This window comes from Uloborus diversus, chromosome 1, assembly GCF_026930045.1.
Source record: "Uloborus diversus isolate 005 chromosome 1, Udiv.v.3.1, whole genome shotgun sequence".
NCBI lineage: Eukaryota > Metazoa > Arthropoda > Arachnida > Araneae > Uloboridae > Uloborus > Uloborus diversus.
In genome coordinates, this window is record NC_072731.1 from 27,414,797 (window position 1) to 27,428,419 (window position 13,623).

General features: G+C 31.2%; 1 protein-coding gene across 1 annotated transcript in view; it reads left to right on the forward strand.

Annotated features, from left to right (window-relative positions):
* The first annotated feature begins 12,926 nt into the window (after positions 1 to 12,926).
* The window catches only part of LOC129234327 (zinc finger protein 84-like), a 6,515-nt gene continuing 5,818 nt past the window's right edge, over positions 12,927 to 13,623 (forward strand). Inside the window, exon 1 of the mRNA XM_054868320.1 lies at positions 12,927 to 12,987. Within this exon, the coding sequence (XP_054724295.1) occupies positions 12,927 to 12,987 (61 nt within the window). The remainder of the gene's footprint in view (positions 12,988 to 13,623) is intronic.

The following is a 13,623-nucleotide window of genomic DNA, read 5'->3' on the forward strand; positions in this document are numbered from 1 at the left end:
AAAAAATATTTAATATTCTAACTAGTGGTACCCGCACAGCTTTGCCTGTAGTAGAAAATTAAAAGGTCATTTGGTTCGCCTATATATTTACAAATAATGGATGATGAATTTCTCCCCAATTTGCTGTGTTAATTTGCTTGCCCATGGTTGCAAACGGTGATTTTCTCATCCACGTTATGTTCATTTGCTCGCCCATGTTACAGCTTTATTATTAGTAAAAATTATATTGTGATAAAAAGTGAGTTAAAAATAGAGACGTACCGGTAGCACTTTGACCGAGTACCGAGTTACCGAGTACTCGGCGGAGTTACCAAGTACCAATTATGTTTTAAGAAGAACCACCGACACACATGTGATGAATTTTGAACTTATTTGAATAGTAGTATAGACCTCCTTGTCGATATAATAGTTTTTAAAACTAAATTCCTGCTGAAATTTAATTACGCATTATATATACAATTTTGTTTGTGTCAAAAATTTTCAAAAAAAATTATTTTTAAAATTAAAATTAAATAAATAAAAGGTATGATTAATCAAGTTGGAATTAAAACAAATTATAGTAAAATCCCTCTAATGCAGACGCTAACAGGACAAATTTTTTTGTCTTCAATATAGAGGTGCCCGCAGGACAGGGGTTTAATATTGTTATTTGCATTGGAACTGGGGAATTAAAAATTGTCCGCATAAGAGGGGTGTCCATTAGGAGGGGTTTCATTGTATACCAATAAATTATAGTTCTAGTTCGCCAAACATAAATAATTTTTAACAGCAGATAAAACAAATGTGCAGGAGCACTCCAGACTCGTGTTTCTGCCCCCCCCCCCCCCCCCCGGGTACAAGGGACATCTTTTTCAGTGCATAACATGTGAGCTAAAGAATGTAAAGACATTCAACAAAAAAATCCGACTTTTGTCGGCTGCCTTTAAATCTACAAGCCCCCATTTTGTGCATTGAAAAAGGAACTCCTTGTAATGCCAAAACACGTGTCTGCAGAGTTCCTGCACTGTGCTTTTAAGGTTGTTTTATTTCCTTTTATTTTTTAAGCAAAGATATTTTTACATTTTTTATAACTAATTTTTGTTTGTAGCAAAAATCCATTTTTAGTATAAAAATTCCATATTTTCTATACTTACCTTTTTTGCGTAATTTTTAATAAATAAGTTTTATTAACTTTAGGGACATTAAAATAAAGATTTATTCCGTTGAAGCATTACAAACTTCATTATTCTCAAAATTTAAATTTGACTTATAAATTTTAATTGTAAATGATTGCAGAATATAATGCTTGCTCTTTTTTTTTATAAATTTTAGTATCTGTCTTGGACAATATTCAATTTTTTGCAACTACTCGGTATTGGCCGAGTATCTGATCAGAATTTTTCCGAGTACCGAGTAGTTACTGAGTACTCGGTACGTCTCTAGTTAAAAAGATGCTTGAAGTCCCTGTTTGTTTAAAGTTTCAAGTGTCATGTACAGGGTTGTCCTTGTCTAGTGTTTTCTATATCAGAAAAATGGAAAATTCCAAATCCACATCAGAAAAAAACTACCCAAAACGAAACATCATTTTGTTCTCTTTTTTCTGCAGGTTAAAATTCCTTGATTAAAAATTCCGAGCATAACAGTTATAAATAAGTCTGTTGATTCTTTTCATTTAAGAAACATTTTGTAAATCTAAATAACACACATACATTAGTATGTACACAATTTTATGTGATACTTTTAAAACATTAAAGTGAAAATGAGAAATGGGGGAAGAAATAGAAGCTATTTTATGTTAAGATGTTTATAAGATATAAATTATTGATATTGTTAATGGTCATTGAATAACAATTGATAAGTGAGGTGCATTTGCTGTAAATATTAACATCTTCATCTGTCCATCTAGCAGTTCCATTGTCCATGCATTTTAAAAATTATAAATGAGAGACAAAAAGGCATCAAGTTTTGCAGGTGGGCCCAACTGGGGGGGGGGGAGGGGAGTCAGGGAGTAGGGCTGCAACATTGAAATTTTTAGGGGGCTGTTCTGAGGGGGGGTTGGGGGGGAGAGCTCTTGCTCTTTGTGGGGGAGGGGCATTCTGAGTTTTGAGTCTGAAACCAAAGTGATAAAATGAATTAACAAGCTGGTGTTGAGAAAAAAGATGTTTTAATATGGCTCTGATAAGTTGAAACTTGACCTTAGCATTGTCTACTTCATTTTGGGTAGTTCAGTGAAAAGAGGGATGCGTTATTGCAGCATGGATTTCAGTTGGAATACCCTTGCAAAACTTCTACAAAAGCAACCCAACTCGACTCCGTGGCAAACACCCTTCCCTTTTATGGCAATGCTATAAGAAGGAATAAAGGAGTATTGGTAAGAGAGTTAAGTAAAGTCAAGCATCAATTAAAAAATGTAATGATACAGATATTTATTGTTTTTACATTGCATTGGACTGCATTGTGATTCATAAAAACTAATGTGATTATTTGTTTTCAATTAATAATTTTTTTAATGTTATTTATTTATTTTCAAATATTTTAAATCACGAACCTTTTCTTTTTTCTAGTACATACTATGCAGTAATATTATAATGCAGCTATGTTCAACTATTTCATTTTGTTAAATTTGATTATTTCTACGGTAAAAAATTAGTCATACCTAAATGTAATTAACAGTTTCTTTATATTTATTAGATATTGGTTAGTATAAAATCATTTTATTTTAATTATATGAATTATTAAAAAATATTTTGCTATTAATAAATGTTCCAAAAATTATAAATTTAACTGAATTATGTAATAATTCTCTTGCATATTGCATAGAAACAATTTTGTGCATTAAATATATGGATAACCGATGGATTTTCATTCTGTCCAGTTTCGTCTATTTCGTCCGATTTCTTTCAGTCACAGACTCTTTATAAAAAAGTGGACGAAATACTAGCCCTGGTCCTGTACTTGTCACACATATAAATAAATCAGCTCTACAATAAACTCTGCTCAGATGAAATGCTAGTTTACAAGTTATTTCTTAGAATTTATTTGACTTATTAGGATAACACTTCTAGTTAACATATCTATGCTCTTATTTTAGCTACGCTTGAGTTTTTTTTTATTCTGTTTTGAGTCATGTTTCTTGAAACTTATGCAGGTTGTTCAAATCCCTATGATGCGATAAATGCATGCCTGGAGATACAATTTAGATGCGATGCCGGTGAATTCACAACCCCAGATGATGATGGCATCTATTGTTGCAACCAATGTAGCCGGAGTTTTAAACGCCGAGAATATTTGAAAAGGCATCAGAGGATTCACACCGGAGAAAAGCCTTATGCTTGTGATGTTTGCAGTTACAAGTCGAATCGAAGAGCTAACTTAATGGACCACTTAAGGACTCATACTGGGGAAAAGCCTTATAAATGCAGAAAATGTTTTTATACAGCTTCTCATCACAAATCATTGAAATTGCACATGATGCGGCACATTATGGATGATCTTGACTGATATTTTACTATTTTGTTATTTTTTTGAGAAATAATGATTTTATTTATAATTAGCTTTTGTTTTTGGTGTGCCCCCCCCCCCAATATTTGAACTTTAAAAAAGTTTTTGCAACTACTACATCCCCAGGATGTAGTATTTGCCTGTGCATTCCAAACGTGTGTATGTCTCTGTACATACTAGGATCAGCAATATGGCTTAAAAGGTCTGTTGGATTAGCCTTCAACTATCGTCAAAGCACCCTTGGACCAGCATAGTTTTAACTTATGTATGTGTTGTTTAAAATGCAAAGTTTGATAGTGATATTTTTTCATTAATATTTTATTCAGTAGTAACGATGTTTCTTCCTCCAATTTTTTTAATGTTAATTTAATATTTTTATGACAAGTGTTCAAAGAATAATCAAATATAATGTTAATTTTTTTCCTAAGTGAATAAACTGTTTTATTAGTGTCATTTTCCCAACCATGTATGAAGTATTATACAGTGTAGCACCGTTTATATGTTTTTCTTTTATACGTTATTATCAGTTATACATTTTTTGAATTTGTCCTTGCAGAGTGTATCTAATGTGTATTCTAATACACATAATTAACCTATACCTTTTATACGTTTTTTCATTTGTACGCATTTTTCATACAGTCCCTTCAAAAACATATAAGCAGTGCTTCACTATATTTTGAAATCAGTAAAGAAATTTTCTGTGGACTCTCTTTTATAACAATAGAGAAAAATCAGAAAATGTGTTGCCAAATTTTGAAAAGGCTTAGAAACAGGGTGGAAAAATAAGTATTTTGTTCTGAGGAGCAGTTCTGTGAAATTGGGGAGCAGTTTTACAACACTTGCTTAGTTACATTTTCAGCAAGAAAACAAACAAATTTTAAGAAATGTAATATTTAATGTATGCATTTAGAATGTTTTCAACAACGACTTCAGTTACAATTTTTTATCACTTATGTTTCACAAAATGGAAGAACTGGTGCAAATGGGTGGTTCAACAAATACAGGAATATTTAGGGTATGAAAATTTCAAAAAATTATATTTATACTATTAAAAAATTAAAATCATTTGCTCTATGTTTATTACTAAAAATAGTCATCTAAAATCATCAAATATGTTGCGTCAAGTACACTGCATCAAGAAGTAGTTTTCTCATTCACATTTCAAAAATATTCAGTTTTTTTTTTGGATCACAAAATTTCCATGCAATTAATGATAGTCTTCCATACATTTTGAATCGCTAACTGTGATGCGATGCCGCTTATTTTCTAAGCTGGTTTGTAGGAACAAATATAAACAAGAATTAAGGGAACGTATGATTTGATTGCAAATGCAATGCTGCATAATGCCCGAAACTGACAGATGCGAAACAGATCACAAATAATGTTGTATCATAACATAAACATATTTCTATGCTACATTTTAGTATTTAAGGAAATTTTGAAGCAGTTATTGAAATGTGTAGCCTGCAGATTTAATACAGGCATCGAAACAACAACGCAGCATTTGATGAAAGTTTGTCATAATGACTTGTCATTACATTGCATCTAATATCACTGCAGGCTGAAAATTTCAACAATTGCTTAAAACTTTCCTTAAAAGCTAAAATGCTGTGTAAAATCGTGTTTATGTAATAATTTATTGTTATTGATGACCTGTTTTGCAGCCATCAGTTTCTAGCTTTGTGTGCAAGGAATGTGTTAGCGTTGCTTTTGTGACCATATGTTTCTCTATGGTTCTTACTTGTTAACCTCCTTTAACCTCCCTCAAAATTTGGCTTCACATTTTCCCCTCACCCTGTATAGATGATTTAAGCTTCTAAAATCATTTTAAAATGTATATGAGGGTGTTCCAAAAGCAAAAATTTTAGAAATCTTATTCTCCACTAACCTACCCTTCTTTATGATATTCTAGAGTTAATTTAAAAAATCAGATAAATTGGTCAATTTTTAAGGGTCTCAAAGATTTAGCACTAAAAGATGCTGATTTAGTATGGAGAGAGTGGAGTTTTTTACTATAATGCTTATATTTTGATGAAAGATACATTTAATGATAAAATTAGGTGCAGGGATACAGTGGACAAGGCATTTAACATTTACAAAAGTCTTAATTCAAGTTTCTGAAATGCTATTGTTGCAAACAACATTTTCTCGGTTACCAAGATTTAGTGTCACCTTCTTGGGGATGAAATTTTTTCTCAATGCCGTAGAATAAATAGAAGAAGGTTGAAATCTTTAAAAAATATAATAGCTGATGATCGAGTAACGCGCGTGTTTCAACAATGAAACTTGCACCATGACAGACTTTGAAAATATTTTTCGGTAATATTTGACATGCAGGGAAAGGATTTATTCTGACAAGGCTGAACTCGACACCGGTAACTTAACTGCTTTAATGGTAAGACTGTCATTTCAGGGAAATGAATAAACAAAAAAAGCTTTCACCTATGATCGCTATCTACTGGAGTTTAGGGTTAATCTTCTGGAGTTAGGGTTAAAATTTTAACTATCAAAATATCGCCAAACAGGCAATTGCTTTGTTAAAATGTAAAAGAAAAGAAGCAATCTTCACCTGTCATACCTTGACAGTTGATTTTGTAGTCTTTTAATAATTGTAGTAAGCTTATTATAACAAATAATTGATTTGTTTTAAGTGACCTGTAAAGGATGAACTTTTACGAACGAGCGATAAAACTTTGACCCCTAAACATATAATAATTAACCCGAATTTTGGTTTGGTAAATTATTTTCGTTTGGGGAACAGGGGCAACAATGTAGAAATAAGTATTTTACCTTTTTTTTTCCTTCATACTTTGAACCACCATAATGTATATGTAACATTGAATTTTTACTGCATGTATTAATTAGTTTAAATTTCCCAAAGGTTCTTAAAAATGCTTTTCCCCTCCAGTACCCTCGCTCCCCAGAGATTTAACCATGCAATTATATTCTTTGACTTTGATGCTGTTTTGTAAACTAGCTTTTATAATACTGATTAAATTATTACTTCTGTCTTTTGTGTTTACTTAATGGCAGCTTTGCTCATTCAGTAAACATAAAACACCTATCACATTCAGTCTGTAAAAACATGCTATGTTTCACAATCATTGCTTTCTTATTGTATTTTAAATTCAATTATTCATTTTAACAGCTAAAAGTACTGAATGGTTTTATAAGGGTATTTTTTTGTGTTTGATATGTATTATTTCTATTTTACTATTCTTTTTTCACTTTTTAATGATTTTTCCGGTGCTTCTTACAAATCACAATGCTTGTGCTTCCAAATGCATGCTTGTTTAACAAATGTTGCTAGAAGAAAATAAAGATCTTTCTATATTTTTGATACTGTTGTGTTCTTTTTACAACTAATTTATTGTTATGACAGTTGTATGTAATTGATTTTTTTTTTTTTTCTGCTTGGGCTTGAATTTAAATGTTTGTAATTTTTTGTGATATAAGTAAAATATTTTACAGGATTGGATCAACACTATTCTGAATTCAACCAAGTTAGTGGAAGACAGTTTTATTGCTTCACTTGTGGAAAACAGTTTAAAAGAAGAGATACCCTTCGCATCCATGAACTTACACATAGTGGAGAAAAGCCGTTTAAGTGTTCCATGTGTGACTACTGTACCAGACAAAAAGGCAATCTGACTGCTCATGAGCGAATACATACTGGTCAGAAACCGTATGAATGCAACTTATGTGATTATCGCTCTACACAAAAAAGCAGATTGAAGGCTCATGTGCGAACACATACTGGTGAGAAACCTTACAAATGTACCATGTGTGACTATTGTGCAACTGAACAAGGACAGCTCGCTGTTCATTTGCGAACTCATTCAGGAAAAAGATCATTTGAACACAAATAATGAACATTCAGTGTTGCTGGCTTGTAGAATTATGTACAGGTGTCAGAAAAAAAAGAAGTGAAGAAATCTTCCAAATGAGTGGTACTTAATTTCAATACAAATAAAAGACAGAACATGCCTGTCCTAAGAGATAATGCCGCCTGCATCAAATATCAACAGGTACTCCTCTCGCCACCAGAAATGGACTTGGTTATCACTCAATGCACATTAGGTGATCATTTTTGTATTTGATAATTTCATTACTTTTAAACAATGAGCATGAAATCTGAAAGTGTCATATAATAAAAAATCACAAATCACAAATAAATTTATCATTAATATTTACTGTGCTTTAGAATTTTTGAAACTAAAGAAGGAGATCATGAATTGATGTATTTTTGGAATAGGATTTAAAAATCATTGTCGAAAAAAAAAAATTTTGTGCAACAAAACTTTCATAACTCTTTTCACGAGTATATTTAGCAAAAACACATGTATGACTGAAAACTACTGTTTGTAAGAAGCCACATGGCTTTTTGATTAAAGCTCCATCCTGACAGTAATGTAAGACATAATAGTGACTAGAAGGAATTGTATTGCTGCAGTGCGAAGCCCATTTAGTCTTTCTTTTCAGGCCTGGTAATGCTTTTCTTTATTGAAAAGGATGTCAGCGGAAGGCATTGTGTATATACCCATGAAACAGTTTCAGTACTTAAGTTACTTGACTGCCCATGATAGTCGTTGTTAGTTTATTTTTTATTTCTTCTCATATTAACATGCTTTTTCTGGTACTATGTTTTAGCTTCAAATTTTCTATTAAGAGAAGTCTTTACACTTGCATGGTAAAATAAACTTGTGCTAATATCTCTAAATTCAATGCCAGTAATCCCTTTAAATTAAAAAAAAAAAAATGTATGATTGATACTTTCTTTCAGCTATTTTAAGAACTAATGTTAACATTAATTCTTAGATAATCTACTCAGAATGAGAAAGTGGAATATATATATATATATATATATATATATATATATATATATATATATATATATATATATATAATATATATATATATATATATATATATATATATATATATATATATATATATATATATATAATATATATATATATATATATATATATATGTATATATATAATAATTTGTTGGTGTAGAGCACCTGAAAAAAGATTACCTTCTTACCAGATCTTAATTTCTACCGAAAGAAATGCAGGAGCTCTATATTTCCCACAAGCTGTTTTTGTTTATATAGCATGAATTTTGCCTAAAATGTTAAAATTTGCATCAAGTTCAAAAGAAGTGTGGGAGCTCAGCTCCGGTAAACTACTAACTGCTTCTTACAGGGCTTTTAAAGGTGATTGGAAGAAGAGGAATACAGGTGAACTCTTATAGGGGTCAATTCATAGCAAACAATCTGTCACAAATACCCTAAAATTATTACCTAATTACATTGTACCATCCAAAAATCTGTTTTCATTCAGTACATGGACTAATTTTCAGGTGACATTGCAAAAGCATTCTATATGCTCCTGGTCTGATTTTAAACTATAAATTCAGTAGTAAAATTTTATAATTTTACATGTGCAGAAATCTAGAGCAAAATTATTCACCTCCAGGGGTTACATTTCACCACTAATACATTGTCATTTAGAGCCGGCGCTGTATGGAGTTGAGTATGCAAAATATGAAAACCGCATTCTGTGAATTGTTTTGAACTCAGAAAAACTTGCAGATTACGATTATGGATGTTACCAGAAGGCTTGTAGGCCCATTAATTTTTTATACCCCACTCTTTTAGGTACAAAGTAAATGAATTGAGCAAACTCATCTGAACCATTTTAGTGATTGTTCTGGTTACAATTAAGATATTTAAAGCTAGGTAATTTAAAATAAAACAAAAAAATTTAAAAATTAAAAGAATAATTTTTGTTGAAAAAATTATTTAATACCAAAACTCAAATTTTTACATAGGTCTTCACCCCCCCCCCCCAAATATAAAAATCTTTTTTATTTTGACAATCATTATTGATCCATTTGCTAAATACTTGTTTCAAAGAAATGAGAGAGAATACAGTTGATAAAGATCATACAGGCCTAATTGAAAAATATAATCAATGTAAAAGAATAATTGCAGATTTTTTGATGAGTTTTTTAAATTTTTTATGCACCAAGAGCACTGAAAACAAAATAATTAAATATTTGAACAACTATTGTGAAATGGTTAAACTTTCGTTAGGTTCAGTTATGGCTGATAGGAGTAATAATTTTGAACTGAATTTGTTAACAACTAAACAAGTGTTACCTTACTTTTTCTCCATGAATCACACAAATTACATTCGTGGGTTGACTCTTCATTTACAAGATATGATAAAACTACCTTTAGAAGTTGTAAATGATATGAAGAGAGGAATGCTGTCCGTCAAATGAACGTAAGGTAGATTTAATGCAGTAAGTCCCAATTTAGCATTAGATCCGTCTCAGAATCAATCTTCAGCAAGTACTGGAGGTTTGATTGATATTACAAAAAAAAAAAAAAAAGATGCAATGCAGAGATGGCTATTTCTTTATCCGTTTAAACACAGCATAAACGAGACTTTTTCTTCATATATCGAAATACAAGCAGACTCTACAAGTGACATTAATTACCATAATGAATGACGCAATCCAGTATCAGTAAAGACAAAAAATATATTCAAAGTATCATCAAATATTTTATTGCTTGCTATCCCTACAATGATAGTGAAATATTGTGCGCTCCGAAATATTTACCTTGGTGAACTTGCTGAGAAATCTTCTTCTCAATGTTTGCTAAATATTGTAGAAAATGGAGAAATTGCATTAAGTACAAATGAAAAAGAGTGGTTTATTCTAAAAAGTATAAAGTTATTCGACCCTATTAAAAAAATTAATTTGACAACTTTATGACCACATATGAAAAAGGAAGAAAAACTATGTGTAATAAAAAGTTACAAGATGCAACAGATATGTCTTTTTCAAAAAACATTCATGTTGGCTGATCAACGAGGATTTGACACACAAATTTTAGCAGCTCATGAAATTTTGGATTACTGCAAGTGAACTTTTTGATGCAGAAGGATTTTATAGGAAACCTCCAAAATCGGAACTCGCTCTTAAAATTGAAATTCATTATAAGTGCGGTGCAAACATTCGAATGGAGATTTTCAACTTACAAAATTCTAAAATTTTTATTGTTGATGGCATGGCACTTGTTCATCGAATTCCATTAAAAAATTTCAACACCTTTGGTGACTTTGCTGAAGCATTCTTCAAAAGAATTCAAGATTTTTTCTTGCAGCAATATGTAAAATGAGTGGACATAGTATTTGACAGTTATGATGATCTTTCGATCAAATGTTAGAGTCAGCTTTACGGAGTAAGGGTCGAAAAGTTAAAAATGCTATAATTTCAAATCATAATACAAAAGTCCCAAGCAGTTGCAATAATTTCTTTTCTAGCACTGAAAATAAGTTCAATCAGCTCATTCAATTTTTCTGTACTGCTGCTTCGAGATATGCACAAATAAATCAAGATTGCGTGTTATATATTTGTGGAGGATTTGATGATCCATCAACATGTTTTAAATTACAAGGCTGTTTATATTTTGAAGAACCTGAATTTATTCCAACCATTTAGAAGCTGATTCTAGAATGTTTTGTCATATATTTCATGCTGCAAAAATCACAACTACCCATATTGTAATTATTAGCGCTGATACAGATGTTTTCATCTTGGGAATTGGTTTTTGGAATTAGCTAGCACATCTTGGTTGTTTAGGTCTCTGGTTTGACGGTTTGTACATGAAGAAATTCATTTCAGGATGTCATTTGGCAACTCATCATTAGGCGATGACATTTGTCATATTCTGCCAGCATTACTCTCTAAGTGGCTGTGATTCAACCAGCAGATTGGGTTCAAAAAACAAGGTTTAAAAGTTGCATTATTGTATTTTGTATAAAAAGCTCTACGACATTTAGGAAATCCAGATCTTAGTGTTGAACAATTAACTGAATTAGAACTTTTCTCGAAAAAAAATTAACTGCTGATGAGCTTTGGCATAAATTAATTACGCAAAGTATTTGTTTCTGTTTAAATTTATTAAAAATAATTTGCTCATCAGATGCTTTACATTTACATTTATTGAGCTTCAGCACAAACATATGTTTGGATAAATGCTGACCAAACACTACTACAGTCTATATACCTTATTTGGCTATGAAAGAAGAAATGGTAAATTGACCCACGGCAACTGACGAAACGACCATTACCGGAATTGTTGAATCAGCCCTGTAAATATTCATCCAACTGTCAAAGAAAGGCTTGTTCTTGTAAAAAATTACAACTAAATTGCATTTCGCTTTGCAAATGTATTAATAATGATTGTCAAAAAAAAAAAAAAAAAGATTGATTTTTATATTTTGCTTTTGAAGACCTATGTAAAAATTTGATTTTTGGTATTAAATAATTTTTTTCAACAAAAATTATTCTTTTAATTTTTGATTTTTTTGTTTTATTTTAAACTACCTAGCTTTAAATATCTTAAGTTTTAAGAAACAACAGGACATTATAACTAGGACAATCATTAAAATGGTTCAGATGAGTTTGCTCATTTCAATTACTTAGTACCCAAGAAAGCGGGGTATAAAAAATTAATGGACCAACAAGCTTCCTGGCTACATCTAGAATCGTAATCTGCAAGCTTTTCTGAGTTCAAAACAATTTACAGAATGCAGTTCTCACATTTTGCATACTCAACTCCCTTTAGCTCCTACACTAATTGATTTTAAGGGATGGTGCAAGATTTTTCACTGTTTAGTTTGTTGAATTTTGATTTTCAAAATCTGGTTGCCACATTGAAGTTTTAGCTATTCATGTTATATCATTGAATAAGAATATTATTATTTGAAATACCTTCCTCAATGTTTCACATTGATGCAAATGAATTTGCACCTGTGTAAATATAAATAATGAAAAGTAAATGGGGAGGTAAATTTTTTAACTTTTGCTTTTGTGCTGAAAGTCCAGAAGCAGTAAGTTACCATCCTAAAGCCAGGGCTGAAGCAGAACTACATGCAATATACTGACAGCCCGGTTATGACATTCAGAGACTGCAGTTTTGTCTTTGTTCTGGACTCACTGGACTCATCAGACTGGAATAGTCGGTTACCAAGTTAAAGGATGATATCATCTCATTGAAAAGCATTGCTTAGAATTTTATTTTCTATAGTATAGTTTCCTCTCAATGCCTATAATTTCTTCTTAGTTCTTCAGTTCAAGTAGTACTTCTTGAATAAATACATGTCTTGTACCTTAAAGCATTATGAACACTTTCTGGATGTAAATGCAATTAATATTGTCAACACAAACTTTTTTCCAGGTCATGGTCAACCTTTTTCTTGATTCAAAGCCAGTTTTTGGAAGGCCATTCCACTGCATCAATTGCCCTTAAAAACCATGAGTGGGGAGAAACCCTTCAAGTGTGTACTTATTCTACAACTACAAAATTGCTCTTGGATGGTCATTTGTGAACACATAAAGGTGAAAAACCTTATAAATGCTGCATGTGTGATTACCTCGCTGCCGAAAAGCATCACATTAGTGATCACGTGGGATCACACATGGGTGAGAAACCTTACAAATTTACACTATCTCACTATAGCTCAGCTCGAAAATCTAATCTGAATGTTCATATGTGAAAACAATTATTGAATGAGCAGTATAACTGTAATTATTGTGAGTACAGCTCATATGATGTAATGTATGTTTTAAATTAAATGTATAGCTTGTTTTTAGTCCATGGCCTTTTTTTCTATTGAATTCTGGATAAGGGTACAGATCTTTAAAAATAGTTTAATTTATTTCACTATGCAGTTGAAATAAATCAAACATAAGATAAAAATTGAAAAACTTTACCTTTTATGGAAAATATAAAAAATTAGGGTCAAGATGCACATAAAGGGATAATAATTGCAGAGGTGTGTTTCAGAGTTGCAAGGAACCTTTTTTTCCCCCAGCATAAGCAAAATGAGTGTCATACTTACTTTGCTCCGACAAAAGAGAAACTCTTTTCCATACAATCACTATGTGCTCAATTCAAGCAATAAGAAACTCTTTTGTTTGAGCTTCTTTTGAAACTTACTCAGCACCAAAGCTGTTTATTGTTCCTGCAAACAAAAATATGTCTGATGAAAATGTATTAGACAAAATAGATCAGGATTTTGTTTGATGTTTTTCATCCATTTTTTTAAATTTTAAATT